General features: G+C 52.9%; 9 protein-coding genes across 9 annotated transcripts; 6 read left to right on the forward strand and 3 right to left on the reverse strand.

Annotated features, from left to right (window-relative positions):
- Positions 1–1,557: 1,557 nt before the first annotated feature.
- On the forward strand, positions 1,558–2,844 carry SETTUDRAFT_31505 (uncharacterized protein; the record flags this gene model as incomplete). The annotated part of the gene is made up of 4 exons (XM_008026882.1): positions 1,558–1,725; positions 1,842–2,162; positions 2,211–2,332; positions 2,394–2,844. 4 exons carry the CDS (start codon positions 1,558–1,560, stop codon positions 2,842–2,844), a joined length of 1,062 nt encoding a protein of 353 aa, XP_008025073.1.
- Positions 2,845–3,643: 799 nt separating this feature from the next.
- On the forward strand, positions 3,644–4,941 carry SETTUDRAFT_163232 (uncharacterized protein). The gene is made up of 2 exons (XM_008027491.1): positions 3,644–3,667; positions 3,714–4,941. Exon 2 carries the CDS (start codon positions 3,917–3,919, stop codon positions 4,832–4,834), a length of 918 nt encoding a protein of 305 aa, XP_008025682.1. The 5' UTR covers positions 3,644–3,667; positions 3,714–3,916; the 3' UTR covers positions 4,835–4,941.
- Positions 4,942–5,138: 197 nt separating this feature from the next.
- Positions 5,139–6,267, forward strand: SETTUDRAFT_116031 (uncharacterized protein). Its single transcript, XM_008027492.1, has 2 exons — positions 5,139–5,334; positions 5,450–6,267. The coding sequence occupies exons 1-2, from the start codon at positions 5,208–5,210 to the stop codon at positions 6,022–6,024; spliced, it is 702 nt and encodes a 233-aa protein (XP_008025683.1). The 5' UTR covers positions 5,139–5,207; the 3' UTR covers positions 6,025–6,267.
- A 1,151-nt stretch (positions 6,268–7,418) lies between these two features.
- On the reverse strand, positions 7,419–9,232 carry SETTUDRAFT_116033 (uncharacterized protein). The gene is made up of 2 exons (XM_008027493.1): positions 8,347–9,232; positions 7,419–8,299 (listed from the first exon to the last, which is right to left on the reverse strand). Exons 1-2 carry the CDS (start codon positions 9,057–9,059, stop codon positions 7,489–7,491), a joined length of 1,524 nt encoding a protein of 507 aa, XP_008025684.1. The 5' UTR covers positions 9,060–9,232; the 3' UTR covers positions 7,419–7,488.
- A 1,784-nt stretch (positions 9,233–11,016) lies between these two features.
- SETTUDRAFT_19753 (uncharacterized protein) lies at positions 11,017–11,395 on the forward strand (the record flags this gene model as incomplete). The annotated part of the gene is made up of 3 exons (XM_008026758.1): positions 11,017–11,133; positions 11,185–11,308; positions 11,358–11,395. The coding sequence occupies 3 exons, from the start codon at positions 11,017–11,019 to the stop codon at positions 11,393–11,395; spliced, it is 279 nt and encodes a 92-aa protein (XP_008024949.1).
- A 321-nt stretch (positions 11,396–11,716) lies between these two features.
- On the forward strand, positions 11,717–13,005 carry SETTUDRAFT_116036 (uncharacterized protein; the record flags this gene model as incomplete). Its single annotated transcript, XM_008027494.1, has 2 exons — positions 11,717–12,053; positions 12,106–13,005. The coding sequence occupies 2 exons, from the start codon at positions 11,717–11,719 to the stop codon at positions 12,963–12,965; spliced, it is 1,197 nt and encodes a 398-aa protein (XP_008025685.1). The 3' UTR covers positions 12,966–13,005.
- Positions 13,006–14,104: 1,099 nt separating this feature from the next.
- Positions 14,105–16,033, forward strand: SETTUDRAFT_19755 (uncharacterized protein; the record flags this gene model as incomplete). Its single annotated transcript, XM_008026759.1, has 3 exons — positions 14,105–14,118; positions 14,167–14,327; positions 14,376–16,033. 3 exons carry the CDS (start codon positions 14,105–14,107, stop codon positions 16,031–16,033), a joined length of 1,833 nt encoding a protein of 610 aa, XP_008024950.1.
- A 129-nt stretch (positions 16,034–16,162) lies between these two features.
- Positions 16,163–17,871, reverse strand: SETTUDRAFT_116039 (glycoside hydrolase family 39 protein). Its single transcript, XM_008027495.1, has 3 exons — positions 17,291–17,871; positions 16,944–17,200; positions 16,163–16,819 (listed from the first exon to the last, which is right to left on the reverse strand). Exons 1-3 carry the CDS (start codon positions 17,863–17,865, stop codon positions 16,269–16,271), a joined length of 1,383 nt encoding a protein of 460 aa, XP_008025686.1. The 5' UTR covers positions 17,866–17,871; the 3' UTR covers positions 16,163–16,268.
- Positions 17,872–18,379: 508 nt separating this feature from the next.
- SETTUDRAFT_89267 (uncharacterized protein) lies at positions 18,380–20,854 on the reverse strand (the record flags this gene model as incomplete). Its single annotated transcript, XM_008027496.1, has 5 exons — positions 18,380–19,443; positions 19,493–19,634; positions 19,685–20,246; positions 20,319–20,556; positions 20,644–20,854. The coding sequence occupies 5 exons, from the start codon at positions 20,852–20,854 to the stop codon at positions 18,380–18,382; spliced, it is 2,217 nt and encodes a 738-aa protein (XP_008025687.1).
- Positions 20,855–21,497: the final 643 nt, after the last annotated feature.

Below are 21,497 nucleotides of genomic sequence, written 5' to 3' on the forward strand. Positions count from 1 at the left end.
CCTTGGCCATGCGCTGCGTATCAGCACGCTACATACACACGTTCTCCGTTTATTGCTTCTGGACGAGCCGCAATTTTCCTATTGCACGGTATGCTGCACAGGTGGCACGAGCAGCACATGCCGTGCAATTCTAGAGCGAAGTAGAGGAGTTGCATGATTCATGTTCCTTCCTTTTCTGATCCAAGTTCGTGCAAGACTACGGCACAGTTTGCAGGGAGCCGAACAGATTGCGGTGTATCGCCTACCACAACAGCTACACGGTGAAACCTATCCAATCAGCCGAACATAGCTCATTATCTCCTATAGATTGGCGATCCAGCCCCCGATTTCTGGTTCTTTTTTCCACTCTTTACAGTAACCTAGGAACTACCGAGTTGGCTTGGCTTACCCCCACTAAGTACGAAGAGATCTCCGGAAAATTCCCCCTTCAATAAGTGGAGACACGGCACGGTTCGTCGTTGCCGCAAACGATTGCCATTCCGCTCTTCGAATTCCAGCACTTTGGCTCACAGGATGCTAGCGTTATGTATCAAGGTCGAGGTGCCATGATCCTTCGCCGGACTGATGCACTACAACGAATGCCCCTGAAGACGAACCCACGACTCTTTCAAAACCCATATTTTACGTGCGCAAATGCACTGAACCTGGCTATTTTCTTTAAACAACATGAAAACGAACGACGTAAAAGACAAGGGAATGCGTAGTCTTGATGCCACTCTGAACTCGATGGCAAGCAGAATTCGGTTGCCGACATTCATGCACCCCAATCCCGCCATCACGGCACTCTCAATAAAGATGGCCCACATTTTCCGTGCCCCATGAGTGCGGTGGTGGTGATATCTCTGCATAAACTAGATTAGATCGCAAGCGGCTCCGCGGGGATTGCTAACGAAGGGTTGTTACATGGAATTCTATCCGGGCCCGCCGGCTGGTGCTCAAGACAATGTGCCTAGCTTCTGGGCAATGAACTCGGCACCACTACTTATGGGGCCTTGGCATGAAGACTGAATATTCTTGACGACTTAAACTGTTCTCCACGACACATTAGTTCTACGACAGCGAAATACTCCTCATCTTACGGCACGTATTCAACGGATAGACGAGCCAGAAACGATTGGTGGACGAGAGAAACGGTACAAAGTTCCGTGTCATGACATGATGTCGTGACTAACCCTCCCTTCGGCGTTTAGGTGCGAGCGTGGCACAGTCGGTGCAAGATCAAAAGGGAAATGATAACTTTGAAGATTGTTCAGCATCGACACGCCACAGGAGTCACTAAATCCCGTGTTAGTGATGAAGCGGCCCGTGAAATCGCGCCGCCATGCTTCCTACTGGACCGGCTCGGTGGTATTGTTCAGGAGGAAGCCTTGAGGAGCTGGATGTTTATTTCGTCACATTTTTGGTCGGCCATGGAGACTTGAACGCCCCGCGGTTAGTTCCAGGTGGCTAGGACGCACCTTGGAATGAAATAAACAACGAGTGTCAGTCAGACATTCTATAATACCTTCCGACTTGCGACCTCGAGGACATGGCTCGCTTCCCAGGCGGCGCTGTAACATGACGGACTCTGAGCAGCAAGAATGGTCCGATCGTGGACCCGCCATACTAGCATCGACCTACATATTCTGCACACTTGGTGTTTTTATTCTTTGCTGGAGAATCGCATATGCCATTCGGTGCAAGCGAAAGCTTTTGGTGTCTGATTTCCTCCTCATCACTGCATCGGTAAGTCACCTCCTGATTCGTCACAAGAAAGCCGAGGATTTTGCTAACGAATATGAGTTTAGGCACTAGATATAACCACGGCATACTTTTGATGGAAAATAGTCGAACATGGCCAGGGGCGTCACATTGCAGATCCGAGCATCTCCAAGCCCGAGGATATTCTGGGCTATAGCTACCACCTCTGGATTGCCCAAATCCTCAATCTCATCGGAGTAGCCGTCCTCAAGTTTGCCATCTGCGCTTACCTATTCGCTCTCCGGTTTTCCAAAGTCTACCTGAGCTTTGTATCGGCGAGCGTTGTCATGACAATGACCTTCAATCTGCTCTTCCCGCTCATATCCGTGTTTTGTTGCACGCCACTCGAGGCCAATTGGAACAGGGGGTTTGAGGGGAATTGCTTCTTCAGATGGGAAGGTCCCGGGCTTTCGTACATGCAAGTAAGGCGTTTTTATCTTTCTCGAATGGTATTACCTAACGGGATTCAGGCCGTGTCTAATATCATCACGGACATTGTGTATGTTGCTTCGCCGATTCTGTATCTCTCTACAATCCAGCTATCTCAGCAAACAAGATGGGATCTCCGGGTGGTGTTTTGTCTGGGTCTGGTGTAAGTCAGAAGGTCTTGGAATTACCTTTTATGTGCTTTTGCCCACACTGATCTTCTTTAGTGTAACATTCTGCTCCGTTATGAAGACTACCACGCTTCCCACTCTCCTGAATACTAAAGATCCGACGTGGGAGAGTACCGATCTCGTCATCTGGTCGAGTCTCGAGCTCTCAGTAGGCATCTTGATTGCTGCTCTTCCGCCTCTGCGCAAACAGTTCGATGCCTTGTTCCGCAAGATGCTGCCCTCCACTCTCGGCAGTAGGCGCAAAACGGGGAGTAGTGGTGAAAACGCGCTACCGCTCTATGATGTGGCTACGGAGCATACGATTGGAAGCAAACCGATCCGCATTCGATCAAAATCGGAAGAAGACGATGACACGGATAGCGAGCGCCGCATCCTAAGTCCGCGTACGAGCAAAGGCGAGATCACCAAGACGGTGACACACGAGGTGCGCAGCGAAGACAGAAATAGCGTGCAGGTACCGGAACGAACGCATAACATGTATGGCTGAACTTGGGTGCGGCAAAGACAAGTGCACTACATGAAGTGGAGGCTGATGAATAGAGGAATACTTGGTGGTATTTTCTGGGAGGGATCAACATCAAAATGGCAAGTAGAAGTCTGACCATGAAGAGTATCCAGGATTCAGCAATACATGGTCTGTTACCATGGAAGAATAGGGCGATGTCTCCAAAGGAAGGATCCAATCGGACCTGTGTCATGGTCCCGTCACGTGACATGTGAAATGTAACATGCAGTAACATCGATATCCATCATTATTATATCCATCCACATATGATGCTCATCTCGGTGAGCAGCTAAATTCCCGTGGGTAGTCACATCAAATCAACTGTGCTGTCGCTCAGCCTATATCCGACATTGCGTCTCTGCATGAACGACTAGAGGTAAATAGCGCACGGCACCAGCCGCTGTAACAAGGCGACTGTGTGTTGTAAATTAGGCCCCCAGCCTCGTTTCCGAGTTGAAGCGCGCCGACGTGGTTATTCGTAGAGGTCAGCCGAGCGCGAGACACGGGGGTCGCGGGGGTATCAAAAAGAAACAATGGTGTGATATCTTGGCACGACTGACGTCATCGACGCCAACGTCTTGTTGGTGAGAAAGCTCGCTCTGAGCCAACCAGCGTGATGAGGCATTCACGATATCGGGGGTCTTAGAGGGCGGGATATTGAAACAAATTGCTACAAACGTGGACGCAGGCTGGGGCGTATACCTGAAACACGAGTGGTTATGGAGAGTTATGCTTGCACTTAGCACGCACGGCTATATGTGTTTGCGGGTAAAACGATGTGGTCGACTAGCAGGTTTCTGGGATGGTATGTCCTTTGATGGGAATATGCAGTCTGGCTAATTGCGTGTTAGTTCCCGGATGAGAGAAGACTACTCAAGTCGTACATGTCGTACAAAATAACACTCGCACTGCCATTGGCTGGGTGTATGACGCAGCATCGCGGATTCTATCGGCCCCAAGGTCCGGCATGGCGACGACGATGCATGTAAATAGCAGCCAGAAGCCCTTGTTGTTTGTACAAGGAAATACCATCTCTGAAACCATTCAGCACAGCATGACGTTTCCGGTTCTCGTCTTCGGCCCAGGTGGGTCAGTGGGCAATGCTGCAGCCATCGAGGCACACAAGCGCGGTGCTAAAGTCTACCTTGCGATGCGGGACACGAGCAAGGAAGCCAACGGAATCCAAGAGGGAGGAAAGGAAGATGGCTATGTCCGCGTCCAGGCCGATCTCTCCCAGCCAGACACGATCAAGCATGCGGTTGAGATATCCAAAGCAGAGGCTGCTTTTGTCTACACCGTGCACGGTATGCAGGACCACATGCGAAGCGCGTTTGAGGCTCTCAAGGCAGCAGGCATATCGTATATCGTTCTTCTCTCCACATTCCGCGTCAGAGAACCGCCGAGCTCAGAAGCCAACATGCAGAACACGATTGGCGCTATCCACGCTAAGGCTGAGATGGCGCTCCAAGGAACCGGCGTTCCCTACACGGCTGTGCGCCCGGCCTACTTCAACACCAACGTGCTCTGGGGCCTCGAGGGCATAAAAAAGGGGCGGGTCGAGCTCATCTACCCCAACGCGAGGTTCGACTATCTCGCGCCCGCTGATATCGGGGCCGTGTGTGGCGCGCTACTCGCTGAGCCTCAGCTGCGTCTAGACGCCGGGCAGTCGATATACCTCTGCGGGCCAGACCTCATGACTCAAAGCGAGGCGCATAGCACCATTGCGAGGACGCTAGGGCGCGAGATTCAGATTGTGGAAATCGACGAGCAGACGTGGTTCTCCAGACTGCAGCACATGCCGCGGCCGCTTCTAGAAGATCTGGCGCATGACCTGAAGGAAAACAGCGGGGGCAGGGATTTGTATGGCGGCATCTACGAGCAGGCAGTGCGCAACGTGGCGACGTATTCGGGACGCGAGGCGACAAGACTGGGCGCGTGGGTCGAGGCGAATGCGGGCGTGTTCGCATCGTAAGTCAGTGGGTGGCGTAAACTCTAAGTATTATTATGACATGGAGACGGGTAGGTGTAGTGGTAGTGGTAGTGGTAGTGTGTAGATATGTCATGGCCCAGCGGCCCGGGCCACAAATAGACGACCTAGCGCGGGGGACCGACGCTGCATGCTTCAGCGCGACAGGGGCCTGGTGACCACGCTGAAACCCAGCACGCGACGACTCCAACCCCGCCCTCTCTCCCTATACACATACTTATTCCCTCCCTCCCCCCGCCACGCTGGGCCGCCAAACAACACTGCCCTCGTGCTCCCCCCCAGCGCCATGGCAGCAGCCCTCGCAGTGTCCCCCCCGGCGCCCTCACTCCCCACCAAACCAGGCGCACACGATGGCCACATGCACCCCAGCAGCTGCCCGGCGTGCGGCCACTCGCTCAGCACGGCGGCGCTCGACGAGGCCAAGCGCAAGATTGAGGAGCTGGAGGCACAAATGGAGCGCCTAAAGGAGAAGGCCACGGCAGCTGGTACGTTCCTTGTTACGCCGAGAGCCGGCACACTAAAAAACAACGCTCCCCCCTCCCCCCCCCTCCGCCCGGGGGCTGTGTATATCAAGCACTCCGACGCTGACCAGCCTGCCAGTGGACAAGTGCGCCGACTACGAAGACCAGATCCGCAGCCTCAAGGCCCCCAGCCAGCGCGCCGCCAGTCCGCTCCGCACTCTCACCTCGCAATCCGACACGGCTGCCGAGCTCCCGCGGCCCACGACGGCAAACTCGACAAAGTCGTCGCGCTTCTCCTTTATCACCAACCGCTTTCCCTCGCCCGCAAACGCTGTCTCGATGCCTCCGCCCCCGCCGCCCCCCAACGACTACGCCCTGCTCAACGAGCTCGAACGCGAGCGGGCCCTGCGCGCCAAAGCAGAGGCTCGCGTGCAGACGGTCGACACGGAGATTGAAGAGCTGAGCGTGCAGCTGTTTAGCCAGGCCAACGAAATGGTGGCCGAGGAACGGCGGGCGCGAGCAAAACTCGAAGAACGCATCGAGATGCTTGAGCGGAGAGATAGGGAGAAGATGGGGCGCCTGGATCGCCTCGAAAAGGCCGTCAGTCGCGTGGAGAGGGTAAAGGCGCTTTTGAATGAGAAGGAGGCTCGAAATGCTGATCTTCTGGCAACCACCAACGTCGTGTTGTCCTTATCGATTCCTTCAAGACGATGAACATCCCTACCGTTTTTGTCGTCATCGTCATGGTCATCTCCTATTAGCGTTGCATCTCGTAGTACGATACCCTATTTTTTTTCCTTTTTTTCCTGGACATATGAATTTGCTTTTTAGCATAGCGTTGGGGCGCGACGAGTCTGTAAATGGGCATGGGGGGATTTTGCATTGCGTGGATTGAGTATTACATTGCATGGCGTTTGGGGGTGGCCGGGACAAAACAATGGTTTGCTGCAATAAAACTTTTTTTTGTATTTGGAATTGCTCGTTTCAACATGTTTACTCCAAGTGTTTGGAAACCACGTAAACCAGGATTATTGTTTCTAGACTGACTACCTTGCACAGCTGAACGAGGCTAGTGAACTGTCGCAGTAGCTGAGGAAGAAGTTTACTTTGGCAACCTTGGTGTTCTGCGAACGCTGCTTATAAGGATACAGGAAAAGACAAACGGTACTAGCAAGAGTGCTGTGGCTATGACACCGAGAAGCGAGTTGCCCTACTCAAGGTACAATTTATCATACATACTTGCATGGCAGAACCGGCAAGCGGAAAAGACTGTGCCGAGAATAGCCACTGTCCAATCCACCTGGGCACGTGTGGACTATCTGTACTGGAACAAGCCAACTGCCGTGTATACCTTACCAAGCATTATTCGTCGTAATTGCTACTCTGGCTTTGCATCACTACTTTACGCCTTTTTTTTTCTTTCGGCGAAGCTTGTAGAGACTATTCTTGGTTGAACCACATGGAATGGACAAGGCTTCTCGATGCGATTGCAGTCGTGCAAATATACTGCCCTGCTCATGGCTCGTGACATGACTTTATTCTACGAGCGCGATATGTAAGATAAGAGGACGCGAATGTGCACATCACTGTAACAGCAATGTGATGATAGTATCGATACTCCCAATGATAACCTCCTCAAGCTCAGATTCCAATGTCAGATTATAATACCGCACAGTGTGGATTTCTACCCGAGCACCAAACTCAGCATGGCCATTTCCATCATTCTGCCAAAGTCAAATTCCATTCGTCCGCACCGACGACATATTCCACATACCACCTCTAAGCTGCCACATACGACCATAGGAAATTGAAAACTGGCTACCCCGTTGGATCTAGCAGACATAAGCAATTTTCCGGTGAGTCAGTAGTCAGGTGGGAGACCACTGGCGAATCCTCGCTGTTGTATGTAATTTTTTTTTATTTGTTGAAGATTTTGCTGGTGGGGTGTGGATTGGTTGGGAGAGGTGGGTCTGGTGGAGGACTTTGGGGGTTCGCGAGCAAAATGACTAGTGGGGATGGTGCAAGAGGTGCAAGCTACGTAAGAAAATCGGTGGCAGATTGCATGTATAGATCAGACTATTAAAATATATGTGTTATTATATTGTACTATATACCAGCCATAAGATGGAACGATTATAGAATTGTATGATGAACTGATACAACACCTCGGAGATAAGTCTAGACGAACAGTGGCCCGTAACCAGTCTGTCCGCCCCTCTCGATATCCGCCTCCATGGGCTTCTCATAGAGAACCCCGTTGGATGCAGCGCCCTCGGTCACGGGCAGCGGCATCTCCCTCCACATGTCCTGGATCCTCTTTGCGCTGTCGAGAAAACGGTCCTGCAGCTTTGTGTAATCGGGCACGGTAAGCTGCGAGTCGCGCTTCTTGAACTCTCCGTTAACCATGACGTGCTTGATGTCGCCCACGTTGGCATGCAGCATGATTGCGGCGATGGGATCCGTCCAGCCGAGCACGCTGGGAGCACGGCCATTCCACACGAGAAGGTCTGCCTTTGCGCCTGCAGCCAGGATGCCAATGTCTGAGCGCCGCAGCGCCTGCGCTCCGCTGCGAGTCGCGAGGAGAAAGGCTTGGTTGACAGACATGGGGTTGTTGGCAGGCAGACGACGGTGGTCGACGACTTCACGGAACAAAATCTTCCTTACGCTCTGAAGCCACAGGCGTGCTTGCGTCAGAATGTCCGTGGAAAAGGTAAAGTGTGTGTCGATTCCAAGCGCGATTTGGTCCATGATGAGATGGCTGTTTGGATGCAGGTGGCCGTAGTGCATTTCCGACTCTGGCGTCGTGGAAATGTAGTGGTTGTGCTGGCGCAGCAGTTGGGCGTCCGTGGCAGAGTGGTAGCTCCCGTGTGCGAAGATGATGGGGATGGATTCGTTCAGGAAGTTGAATGTGTCTAATACTTCGGGGAAGTTTGGGGCTCCGTACACGCCGCCGTTGGCGTGCGTCGTTAATACGGATACATTGTGTTCGCTGGCACAGAGTCAGCACAGTCTTAATGCTTCGTTAAAGTCACTTACATGGCCAGGTCCAGGACTGAGCGCGACTGGCTCTTGTTGGCGCTGCTAAAGTAATCGTACGAGATGCCCAGGTTTGTAGTCGAGTTCTTGAAGCGCGAATCGTCGACTAGTCTCTGGAACAGCTCCGTCTGTCCGTCAACAGTAAAGTTTGGGTAGTCTTGGAAGTAGTAGGCCCATTCGACTCGGGCGCCGCTTTCAAACGTTGCGTTGAGCGCTGCCATGGCGTGTTCGGCGGACCATGTGCAGTGGGGAAAGTCGACAATAGTAGTGACGCCTCCGTTGATGGCTTCATACAATCCGACCAGCTGGCCAATGTACACGTCTTCGGGTGTGAGCTGTTTGCCAGCGGGCGAGTCGGTGCCATAGCGCTCAAAGTATCTCATAAGAGTCGTGTTGGAGCCGAGTGTCTTAAAGGCCGTCTGCCAGCTGTGGCGGTGCGTGTCGATAAAGCCGGTTGATATAATGTCGTTGGTCGCATCCACGACTTCCAGGTCAGAGGGCGGTGTGCCATTGTAGCGTCCCGAGAAGACGGCAGAGATGGAGTCGTTTTCCACCAGGACGGACCCGTTGCGGATAACGTCGAGATAGTCTGCAGAGGCATCCCAGGTGATTATTGTTCCGCCCTCGAAGAGCGTTGCAGCCTCGCCAAAGGCAGCATACGATGCAAGGGCGCAGAGAAGCGAGGGTCGGAATACAACGTCACGAAACAGCATACTGGGGATTTCGATGGTGGCTCGATGCACCAACTACACCTAAACGCCGCAATTTATATCCCATTGCCCTTCTCGCAACATCCACCATGGGAGCACAGCATCACATCATAGCTGTCGCCTGCGAGTGCAAGACTGCCGTCAGCCTTGCAGGTTCTGCGGCCGATGACGTGCAGCCAAGATGGGGGTGGGAAAAAGCTTTTTGTAACATGATCCATGGTGATGGGCGTGGGCCAGAAACGGAGCCTGCGGTACAGGGAATGCCAGTGGAGCTCGGAAAAGATGCCCCGTCTTCAGTCCCACGTGGTGAAAGAGAATTCGGCGGCTCATTTCGCACACGCCAGGCAGTGGGGTTTCCTTTTGCTAGCTCAGCGTCACGTGCATTGCGCACCGGCCTTTTGTCTTTGTGCTTAAATACAGCGCGGCCCCCCGGTGTTGGAGCTTCATACTTACCTTCTTGCGATGGCCCAGCTCAAGCTTTGGGCTCATCTGATAGTCTCGTCTGCATTGCACAACGCGGTATGGGACTGTCACGAGCTTCCTTAGGGAATCTCGGCGGGGCAATTTTTGCTGGTCTGCTTTCGAGCTTTTCATTGATGATATCGCCGTGGCGGTGTATTGAGGAAGGGTTGAAATCGAGAGAGATCAGAGTGGAGGGGAAAAATGAAATGGATTGCGCACGTGATTGAGCTTGGAGAAGCGCAGGGATGAACAAAACATGACATCACCCACGACATGTGTTGCGCATCATCGTGCCAGGCCTGTCACCCAACTGAATACGTGCACGAAAGGAAGACGATGTTGCGACACGATAGCCTTTGTGTTTGTTCCGTGTCATGGTCAGTCATCAGCCTCTCCCACGCGACAAGCGGATGGATACACGTGCACGTGAGGCTGCACCTGTGCTCTGGAAATCACGACCCTCAGCTGCACGTGGTGGCCGTACCATTTCCAAATCGGTGCTGCGTTGTATAAATCGGGGTTCATCTCTTTCTATCACCAAGTAGCTGTTGAATCTGGTGACTGTAAGCAGTGAAATGCTACGTTTGTGCACCAAGCACATTCTAGCCAGAGGAGGACGTTGGCCGCCATGTTCGTGAATAAGTCCAAAACGACTACACAGAAGCTATATAAGGTACGCACCGTCTAGAGTATCTGCAACGACCTGTACGTCAATGTGAGCCGAGCATGTTGAAGTTATTCCGCGGACGCAGCCTGGATCGTGGATACGTCACCGATACTGAAACCAACACCTTCAGCAAATATGATCGACAGAAGATGTAACAGGATTGAATTCTGGGCTGCGCAGTGATCAATCTCTGTGAATGAGGCCCGCAAAATACGTGGAGTCTGCGATTAACGCTTTGTGGGTCGGTAAGTGGCAAGCTGCACAACGCACGCAAATCTCCTGTGGTACACTACACCTACACCTTCACATGTCCTTGTCTCCAACATGTCAAGCTCGCATTTCAGTACGGAAGCGCGCAGACTCCGTCTCACTTGCAATTGGACTCAATCGGTCGGGAAAAAGCACCGAGGGATCCCCCGCGGAGTGCCTACATCATCAAAGATGGCTACATTTCGTCACAACAAATCCTGTGCGTGAGACAAACGAAAGGGCTACGCACATGGATCCCGAATCCGAGTACGGCTACCAATCAGAAGTCACAGCAGATGGTACAATATCTGCTAACTACTGATAGCTAAACGCCATGTACATGTCAATGTAAACCAACTCCATGACGCGTTAACCTCGAGCAAAGGCAAGACCTTGCATGAGCATAGTCAATCTCAACGTCATGTATTCATTTACATGTACATAAACCTCCATTTCAAAAGGCTGCCACCAGATTGTCAATCATCATAAAAACCGTCCAAGATGCCCTTCACTTCTCGACTCCGCCCCATCTACCGACCTTTGATCCAACAAACACACATCTTTAAAAAACCTTCCATCAGAATGTCTTCCACCAACCAGCACGGCCAAGGAGCCTCCCACGCCACGGGCGACAGTGCAGTTCCTCACAAAGTACAAGAGGCAGCACCCAAGGGTCTCGAGGAGTCCCTCCCGGATGGCGTATGTTTCCCACACCTGCATTTATATCTCAATGCTAACATAGCATCGCAGGTTCACCCCACAGGCAGTGACCCAAGCAACAAGTCGACTGGCAAGACCCATGCCCTCAACGATGGTGACGACTCAATTGTCCCCAAGAAGGTGCAGGAGGCTGTTCCCGAATCGGTTGAGAAAGGTAGAGAGAAACAAAATTTCCAAAATATAATCTGCTAACTGGATGGAAGCCCTCCCCAACGCCATTCACAACACTGGCTCCAAATAAGCGTCCTGTCTCAGTTAGATCCATGGCATGAACAGCAAGTCGAGGTGGAGAAGCGATCGATCCAAAGTGCTCTCCTGAGCCATCTGTATATAGCCAGACATTTAAAACCATCTTACATTGAAAGATGCCCTCGCTTTCGTGTTTACACTACGCATCGCCAGCTGAGCTGCAACTGAGCAGTGAGTACCTGACACTAGCACTAGCGCATGCCGTGGTCAAAGTGACGTTGGCTGTTGCCCCACCACCCCTCCACGCCTCGTGCGTTTTTCGAATCGCCATTGCTACAAACACTCCGCCACCCTCTATAACCCTACACTCAAAATGGCGTCCGCTGCCCCTGCTGATATCCAGGGCCCTTCCCATCCGAATCCGGAGGGGCTCAACACCTCTGCAAGCACGCAATTCCCTCCCATCAACATCGGCACGCGCAACTCGGTTCTCGCGCAGATCCAGGCTCGCGCAGTCGAGGCGAGTTTGAAACAAGCATATCCCCATCGCACATACAATATATGCCCCGTCGTGGTCCAGGGAGACCGCGACAAGATCACGCCGCTGCAGCAGCTGAGCCAAGGCGAAAATGCGAAAAGCTTGTGGACGGGAGAGTTGGAGAGCATGTTGGAGGCGGGCGACCTGGACATTATTGTGCACTGTCTGAAGGGTACGCGCATAGTATTTGCAGCTGAAACAGGAACACACTAATCGCGCTGTAGACATGCCCACACAGCTACCAGAACACCTCGCGCTTGGTGCCATACTCGAGCGTGAAGATCCCCGCGATGCCCTTCTTATTTCTCCCCGCTTACCCAAAGAGACCACGCTGGCCACATTACCCCAAGGCGCCACCATTGGAACTTCGTCGGTGCGCCGCGCCGCCACATTACGAAAGTTGTACCCGCACTTGAAGTTTGCCGACTTGAGAGGAAATGTTGGTACCAGGCTAGGGAAGCTGGATGCCGAGGATTCGCCCTACCAGGCCATCATCTTAGCCGCTGCTGGCTTGAAGCGCATGGGCTTGGAGAACCGCATCACACAATACCTGAGCAGTACCAGTGGCGGTATGCTCCATGCTGTTGGCCAAGGCGCGTTGGGTATTGAAATCAGGAAAAATGATGAGGCCATGAAGGAGATTGTGAGCGGTGTTCGATGTGAACGGACGACAAGAGCATGCTCAGCCGAGCGCGCGCTCCTGCGAACGCTAGAGGGAGGCTGCAGCGTACCTATTGGTGTGGAGACTTCGTGGAGAGGCAGCAAGGGCTTAGCCGTCGGTACGCAGCCACTAAAAGACTACGACAAGCATGGAAACGCCATGGAGGAGGAGCAGCCAGATATTGACGATCAGGAGCTGGTATTGCGCGCTATGGTGGTGAGCGTTGATGGTAAAGAGTCGGTCGAATTCGAAGCAGCCCACAAAGTCCGAAATGCACAAGAAGCCGAAGAGATGGGGAGAGAGGTAGCCAGAGCGCTAATTGAGAAGGGAGCGGACAAGATTTTGGAGAAGATCAACGTAGAAAAGCAGTGGACAGCGAAGAAGCAACTCGAAGAGCTAAAGGCCAAATCTGCCACTTCCTAGAAGACTTTGAGGACGAAAATCCAATAACAAGATTCAACGTTACCCAAAACTTCAAGAGGTGACGATTTCTCATGATGGGAATTATGCAGGTATTCCATGTCCGATCTGTGAACGTGCCCGTCAACTCTTTACACGCACAGTCCCGTTCAATACAGTATATGTCACTGTCTCTGGACCTTAAATATGGCTGCGAACCCCGTATTTCCGGAGCAAAAACCAACATCATCAGCGCTCATACTACAGCTTACAGAGCCAAGCCTCAAAGTTCCCAGGTATACAGGTAAAGCAAATTACATACTCACCACAGCAGCCTCTCCTACAAGAATCCAAAGCCGGAGAACTACTCAAGCAGCAATAATGTGTCAAGAAGTCTGGACCCAGTATCGTGACTGCAACCACGAGCACGTGCCCATGACGCGGACAATTCGTTGTCAACGTATCGATGCCGATGTGGATCCTAGAACATGCGCCAGCTTTACCAGGAGAAGAAGGGAAATAAAGTATCCAGACATGTGCAATGCATGCAGAAATGCGGGAGCAACCGTGGACGAAGGCTACAAGTCGGGAAGATGGGGATAGGATGTGGAGATGATGTAGGACTATAGTTGATAAATAGTATGCAGATGTGAAGTAATGTGTTGTTTGAATATCTCATTTATGCATCTTTTTGAATTTACGTGTACAGATTGAACAAGACGGCGTGAGTGTCTGAGGGCTGCCAAGTGATGAAGTCACGTGATGTCGCGTCAGGGACGAGGATTCTGATGAGCCTCCACGCCATCATTACCGGGACCCCGCGGTGCACCCGGATTGCCGGATATTGGATGTGTTACAATTCCTGCTACCTCCCTACGTACATACAAAACATAGTTCATATCTCATCTTCTCACAAATCTCATGATTTCGTTCAAGTCAGATGACGCATGAAACGCGAGCGCGTCTGGTTACAGCTCATATTCGTTACTCCCCTAAACACGACACTTACCGTCCTGGCTGTGCACTTCTTGTCCCCCAAAACACACCGCGAAAAAGTATCGCATTTGCAATATCAGATCCACTGCTGTCATACACACACAGGACGCGTGCATCGCACTAAGGCTCGTCCCGCATCGCCTAAGTAGACTCCACATTTCCACACCATGGGCATCCCAGGGTATGTCCGAGAAATGACACCCCCAAGTCCCTAGGCTAACAAGCAAAGCCTGCGAAGCGTCATCGAGGCGTGTGAGGAAATCGTCCCACTCGCCCAACTCGCCCAAGACTGTTGGAACGAACACCAAAGGCCTTTTCGCATCGCTGTTGATGCAGCAGACTGGCATTTCCACAATATCAGTCCAGCGCAAGAGCGCTCCATCCGGTCGAGTAAGACATTGAATAATTGACGTGGCCTTGACCCTGACCTGTTTGCAGAGGAAAGCGCCGCGAATCCCATTGAAAAGGCAATCTTCTTCCGAGTCTGCAATCTCCTGACACTCAATATTCGCCCGGTTTTCGTCTTCGATGGCTCACACGCTCCCCTCAAGCGAAATGCAACCGAGGGGCGGAAAATAAGTCCGAAGGCACGGGTGCTCATAGAGAAAGCGCTTGACGGACTTGGTGTTTCGAGGATCGATGCCCCCGGAGAAGCCGAAGCAGACTGTTGCAGATTGCAGACCCTTGGATTGGTTGACGCAGTATGGTCGCAAGATTCCGACTGCTTGATGTTTGGCTGTACGTTTTGGATCCGCGAGCTTCGCACGGCTAGAGAAGCGGGAAACAGTAGTCGTCATGTGGGCGACACGCAGAAGGACCCCAAAAGAGTCAGAGTTGTCCGCGCCGAAAAGCTGAAGATTGGAGATTTCCAGCTTAAGCCCGATGGTTGTGTCTTGTTTGCCATGCTTGTCGGTGCTGACTATGACACACGGGGCCTCCCAGGTTGTGGAATTGCCAACGCCTTGAAACTCGTCAAAGCCAGTCTTGGCCGCAGCTTGTGCTCTAGGCAGAACCAGCAGGAGTGCGATGTCTGGAGCGAGCGAATATTGCCGAGATACTTGGCCACTCAGTCGATTACCCTTGTCGTCCCGAAGACCTTCCCACGGTTCGACACACTACAAAATTACGCGAATCCTCGCACGTTCGGAGATGCAGAGCTGCGTGAGAGGGCGGCGGGCAGTAGTGAATTTAATCACCCACCGCGCGAGGAAGAGCTTCTGGGAGTGGCATGTCGCTACTTCAACTTTTGGAGCAAGAAATACTACAACCACATTGGCCCTGTTCTCCTATCTCGCTATCTCGCAGAGCGAGACAGGTCGCTTCCGCGCGAGCTGGTGCACGACATTAAGCTCGTGAAAACGAAGTCAAAGGGTGCAGGAAGCGAGTCCGATCCCGCTATCTTGGAGCGAAAGCTTACCTTTTCACCTTTTGGCGTCTCTCGTCTCAACAAGGCGCACTTTGAACCCCTATACAGCACCAGGCCTTCGAAAACCGATACCAGTTTCGACCCCGAGCAACGCGTTACATGTGAGATACCAACTTTCTTGCTACAAAAAGTGCTGCCGTTGGATGTGCTTGAACCTCCGGCCGCTGGAGCCCAAAAGCAGACACCCAAACGAAAGCAGCGGGATGATGCCGAGCAAGGAGATGCTTCACATGCAAAGAAGCGAGGTCGCCCTCGAAAGAAAGATACCGCATTCTCCTCGGACGTCATTGATTCACCTGGAAGTAGAGCCTTGCCCTCAACACCCTACCGTCGGCCTCTTGCTACGCCAAACAGAGACTCATCGAGACCTTCTGCCACTCGTACCAGCACAGCGATTGAATTTCCAGACTCAGAGGATGAGCAGATCAAAGAAGCTAAACGGCGGAGTCTCCTGGATGTTTTTCACGAACAACGGCGTTCATTCCCTGGCATAGGAAATGGAGAGTCGTCTGCTTCTCCTAGGCCCTCAATGTCGACGCCATCTCGAGCTGGACCGAGCACTTTGGCATCACTTCCTCGTGAGGCGAACACAGCAGGTCCTGGCAACGGCAGCGTGGCGTCTCCATGGAACCTTGACCGCACTGACTTCATTGATCTAACAGAGGACTAAATGTCTCAACAAACCTCTGAGCAGGACGAGACGTGTTTGGAAATTGAGATAAAGCAATACTCTCATACGATTTTGAATACGAAAAGTCTTGCCTACAATGCGTTCCACGCACCCCACAATATATACCCTAAGCAATATTTACAGAAGAAATCTTGGATCGACGACACGACTCTAGCGTGTAACATGAGGCTGAATGTCTCCTTGATAACAGACACTCATACCGGCACATCCACACTCACGGTTTCTGGAACTCAAACGCCCACGCAGTCTTGAGATCCTGCCCAGTTTGCACGACGGAGAGCGTCAGCACACCACCAGAGTAGTTGATCTTCGCCGTGCCGCGATCCGTCGGCCCATTCGACACGCCCTGGGCCCCCACATCGACAAACGCGAGTGTCCTGACCGCGACCCGGCCGCTAGCGGGGAACCCCAGCGCCTGCATATTAGTGACTTGGATCTGCCAGGTCCCGGACTGAGCTCGTACGCCGCCGAGAATACGCACGGCACCTGCATCGGATAGAGTGGCGAAGACGTCAAAGGCGCCGTCGCTCGAGCCGTCGGTGCCCAGACGCACGCCCGTCATGTTCTGCGCGTAGTACCGGTACAGCTGCCAGTTGCCATTCGGCTGGTACGCAGACGCCGCATTGGGGCGATAGATGAGCTCGGCGAGGAAATCGTGCAGCTGGCTGCCGGACAGCCAGTTTGCGCGCAGCCCAGTCGTATTGTAGTGCTCGAGGCGCGCAATGTGCCATGCATTTGCGGCGTTCATGCGTTCGTCGCCAGAGTCTGCGTGGTTGCCTCGAGTCAGTTTGTCTTGTTTCCATGAAACCAATTCATTTTATATGCATTTTTTTTGCCCCTTTTGACTACGAATTTCACAGGAATGGGAACGGGGGAGATGAGTACGTACTGATATATTCGTTCACGCAGAACGGACGGCGCGGCGCCCCCGTGCTAGCGAAAAACTGGTCCATGGCCGGCGCGCTGAAGCGCATGTCGTTGCTCTGGCCCGTCGACCCGCTCAGCAGATGCCAGGTGTACTCGTCGGGAGCAACATTGTTGGCGACAATGTACTTCATGAACTGCACCCACCACGTGTTGCTCGGGTTGGGTCCGACGTTGAGCGAGGGCCCGACAATGGGCACGGATTTGACGGCGCTGTCCGCACTGCAAAGGAGTGATTAACCACTGCGACCAAAAACAAATTCCTCCAAGAGAAAAAGAGGAGAGAGAGAGAGAGAGAGAGAGCATGCTTACCGGAACTTCTGATACGTGCGCTTCCACAACTCGAGCCACTGATCCGCCGAGCGTTTCCAGAAGATGCTCAGATTGGGCTCATTCCAGGTATCGATTTTGAGTCCTGGAATCATGTTATTGGCCTTGATATCGGCAATGAGGCGATCGAGAAACGCTTCATAATTTGTCCAGTCGCCGCCGTCGCCCGGCCAGACGGTCGACGAGTTCGTAGTATCCGTGCCCCAGATATCGTGGGGCAGCAGCTGGAACTCGCCGCCGTACTTGCGAGCAGTGCGGTAGTTGCTGAGGGTCGACTGGAATCGGGCCGTGTACTCGTTGTAGTGCCAGCCGCGCTGACCGGCTCGAAATAGCTGCGCGCCGCCCGCCCGGAAGTAGTGCAGCTTGGGCTCCGTGTAGAACTTGTCGGGGATCTGGTTCGCCGTGTCGGGGATGCCGTACAAGATGCCACTGGCAAGCTGGTTGGGGGTGCCGCGGCGTGCAGAGAGGTCGACGACAGCCGTCTTTGACGACTGGCGCGTCTCGAGAGACGAGGCGACTGTCGCGGTAGCAAAGCAGACGAGGTTGGTGAACTTCATGGTTTCCTGATACTAGTCTACGTATCCGAAGCTTGCTCTTTTCAGATCCCCCTACACTTCTTGCTCCTTGCGAGCTTTATATCTTTCTTTCCCTCATACGGTGAGACAGGTAATTTCTTGTCCCGTACATTCAACCGTCCTGGCGGGCCTAGCGCAATGGCAATGTCGCTGCTTAGAGCATCAAAAAGTCATCTTGAAGCCCTGGGACCAATCTTCCACCACTGGGGGTGCGGGTCGTTAGTGCGATTGCATGCTGTACCCCGTCCACTGTAATTACTTGTTGTCTGGATGATGAATCGTGCGCCCTCGGCCGATGGGTCCCGGTGGGCGTCTCCGGTGGACCTTGTAAAGCTTATATGGCATCTGGCGGAAACACTAACTGCATGTGGAGAGTGGAGTTTTAGCTCACATGCTTGATGCATGTCTGTCAGATGCTGTAGTTTCATAATATACCGCTGGGGAGTCGAGCATGCGTCAACCTTGCCATGGCTGTTTGTGCATGTTCTCGAGCGGCTCACTCTGCAGCCGAAGCTGGCGTCATGCGACCTGACGCGATCTGTTCCAGCATCGCAAGGAGGGAAGACATTTTCTCTGATCTGCCCCAGGCAGTGGAGACTGCGGCTAGTATCTTGCGTCCTTCGCGTAGTATTCTTGCGGGTCCCTTTGTCGAGTATATATCGCCTACACCTGCCACGTTTGCCTTCATATTGGCAGCGGTGCCGAATCTGACGAAGAATTGCACCATTTCGTCATCATTGGGCCGGTCTAAATGTATAAACGTTGGCACCGGCCCGAAGTCACTGTCGGAAGGGGAGCGCGCATCGAGAGCATCCTGGGGATCATCTCCACTGTGCATCTCACTGCCAGCATCCTGAGTGTCACCTGCAGACCGGATACGATCTTGGCTCGAGGGACTCGTTCTCGAAGCATACGAACTATACGCCCATATGGTCAGCGTAGCCAGGAATATGGCTATGGGTTCGTAAAAGGCCCTGGTGCTGTAACGTCGCACATGCCAGAATAAGCATCCGCTGTGTAGTACGGCTAACCTCGCCTTACACTGATCTCTCTGCGCCCATTCAAGAATGTCGCGTTCGGCCTCGATGGCTTGTTGGCGGCTGGACGTATGACGTGCGCGAGAGGCTGGATCGACTGTGAAGGAAACTATTGATTCGGCCAGAGTCTGGAAGCGGTTGAACGGCGCTAGCAAAACTGTTCTTGAGAAATGTAGGTGGAACACAGCGGGATGCTCGGTCCCTGCTTGTCGAGCAATTGTTCCGTTTGCAGCCCAGTGTAGCACGTCAACGCAATCGAGCGCCGCATTACGCCAGCTGCTGAGCAACTCCTCGCTCCACGGGCCGGGGCCGGCCGACATGTTGGGAATGTCTTCATTGTCCCTCGCTGCTTGCTGAATGGACGGAATCCAATTGCCAAGCGGTCTTGCAAAGCAATCTTTGAGCTGGAAGATCTCTCGGAAAACCCCATGAAGCAGAATTACATGACTAAATTGACCTAGGTTCCCCACAATCTGCTTTTCGCGGAACAGTGAAATGGTTGCAGAGGCCAGGGATGGGGTTTCTAGAAAAAAGAATAAGCACTTGCTGAAATTATGGTTCAGTGGAATTACCCTGTATGGTTGCCGATTGTGCGGCCCAGTCGGACGCAGATCTTAGTTGCCAAATCTTGTCGTTTGGCAGGGGTACGGGAGCTAAATGAGATGGCATCGATGGCTGTTGTTGAAAGTGATATACTGCCATGCAATCCAAAAGCTGGTGGATGTTAGCGGTTGCTTCGAACCTTTAGTCACAATACCGCTTACCCAAACAGCGTAACCAATCCTGCGTTTACACTCTTCAGATATGATTTTGCTCCAGGCCGATGCATGCCGGTCGCCACCAAACTGCAAGAAAGTTGCAACGGGTCCGGAAGTAGGGTTTTGGAGAGCCAAGTTACGAGCCATGGAAACAAGCGCCCCATGCTGTGCTTTTGCGTGTTGCAGCAATTGCCGAGATCCAGAGTAAAGCATACCAACCTGACTGAGGGTCATGGCCTGGGCCAAAGCGATGCCACTACCCGTTTTTCCTATATCCTGGAGATTGCAGTTCATATATTCCACTGCGATGGCTCGTCGAAGAAACTCGTGCAGCGGCTCGACCATTTTCGAAAATTCATCTGCCTCCGCATATTGACAGCCAATTGCACACACTGCAAGAGCAAGAAGCCAGTGATTTGCTATCTGGACCACTTGGTCGTGCAAGATGGGAAGGATGGGGTCGAAATTGTCGAGGTAGAGTTGCACAAACATGTTCAGAGTAGATAAACCAGGGTATCGCGAGCTTGCGTAGGATGAGAAAATGGTGTCGTTTCCAAGGCAAAGTTTGCTGAAATGATGTTGCATTTCCGCGTAAGCTGTCTCCGTGAGCACTGTTGTAAATGAGCCAGCTTCATCTGACGAGTCCTGGTCATTGAGAAGAATATGGCTCGTATCAGGGAACTCCAGTGCTTCAGTGCTTGAGTGAGTTTGAGGTCTTAGCGAGCCGACAGGTTGGATTGGGGTGGCACCCGGAAGCAATCGATTGGCTCTTCGACCTCGGACAGTGCATGGCATCCTGGCCCCATTGAAGCTTGTGGCGTACAGACCACCAGGGGCAGCGCTGGGGGAGACGGTGTGCTTGGACGAGTGCGGAGATCCTGACGATACAGTATGGTCGACGGCATCGGGGACAAAAGCGCTCCAAGGCGTTCCGTGGTCGCCCGTGGAGGGTGCCTGCGTGTCACGGGGCGCCGATGTACGATTCTGGATGCTGTTGATACTCAGTGGTTCATTTTCAGCTGATGCTTCTGGGTTTGTCGTGTTGGTCGCAGCAACGTCTGTTGACGAATCTGGGAATGAGAAATAATCTAATGAGCCTATACCCCAACCCACGATGCTGTCATAGTCGATAGCAATCGAGTTATCGGGCGGCAGCCAGTTCATGGGAAAGTCCATGGTTTGCTGTGCCGATTGGTTCTCGTAATACTGGGCAGCCCCAAATGCAGGTGGCTGCTGGTAAGGCGTAAAGATGGAGGGTGCGCTGGGGGCATCTGAAGCTGGGAAAGATAACATGGAGCGATCTGAAGAAGCATCTTGGGCAGGCAGACCATGATTTAAAGCCAGAACCCGAGGCTCAGGGGCAAGAGAGCACTGGAACGTCGGGTCTTGGTCAGAGTTGGAGGCCGATTGCTGAGTTCGGACGCTCGCTCGGGGCTGCGGATATATGCAGCGAAAGCCCTTGGCCAAGCAGCGCTGACAAGGATCGGTCCTGGTGCATCGCTCCCTGGACCTTGCGCACTCTGTACAAGCGCGCGTGCTTACAGTGTGCAGTTGAATGCGCTGCATCGTGGCAGTGTGAGTTGCCTCATGTCGGTGTAGAGTGTCGCTGAAGCAGGATCAGCCACGGCAGCCCCAGGCCCGATGTGCGTGACAATGAAAGGCTCACCTTCGCGCAAACGGCTTAGAGCAATGCTTACAGGAATAAGGTTTGATATTATCATGGCCGCGCTCGTGGCGTCTCAAGTGTTCCACGCGTCGGCACACAAGTTAGCCATGTGTTGTTGGTGGTGGTTCACTCAGCAAACCGCTGACCTACTTA

This window comes from Exserohilum turcica (assembly GCF_000359705.1).
Source record: "Exserohilum turcica Et28A unplaced genomic scaffold SETTUscaffold_2, whole genome shotgun sequence".
NCBI lineage: Eukaryota > Fungi > Ascomycota > Dothideomycetes > Pleosporales > Pleosporaceae > Exserohilum > Exserohilum turcicum.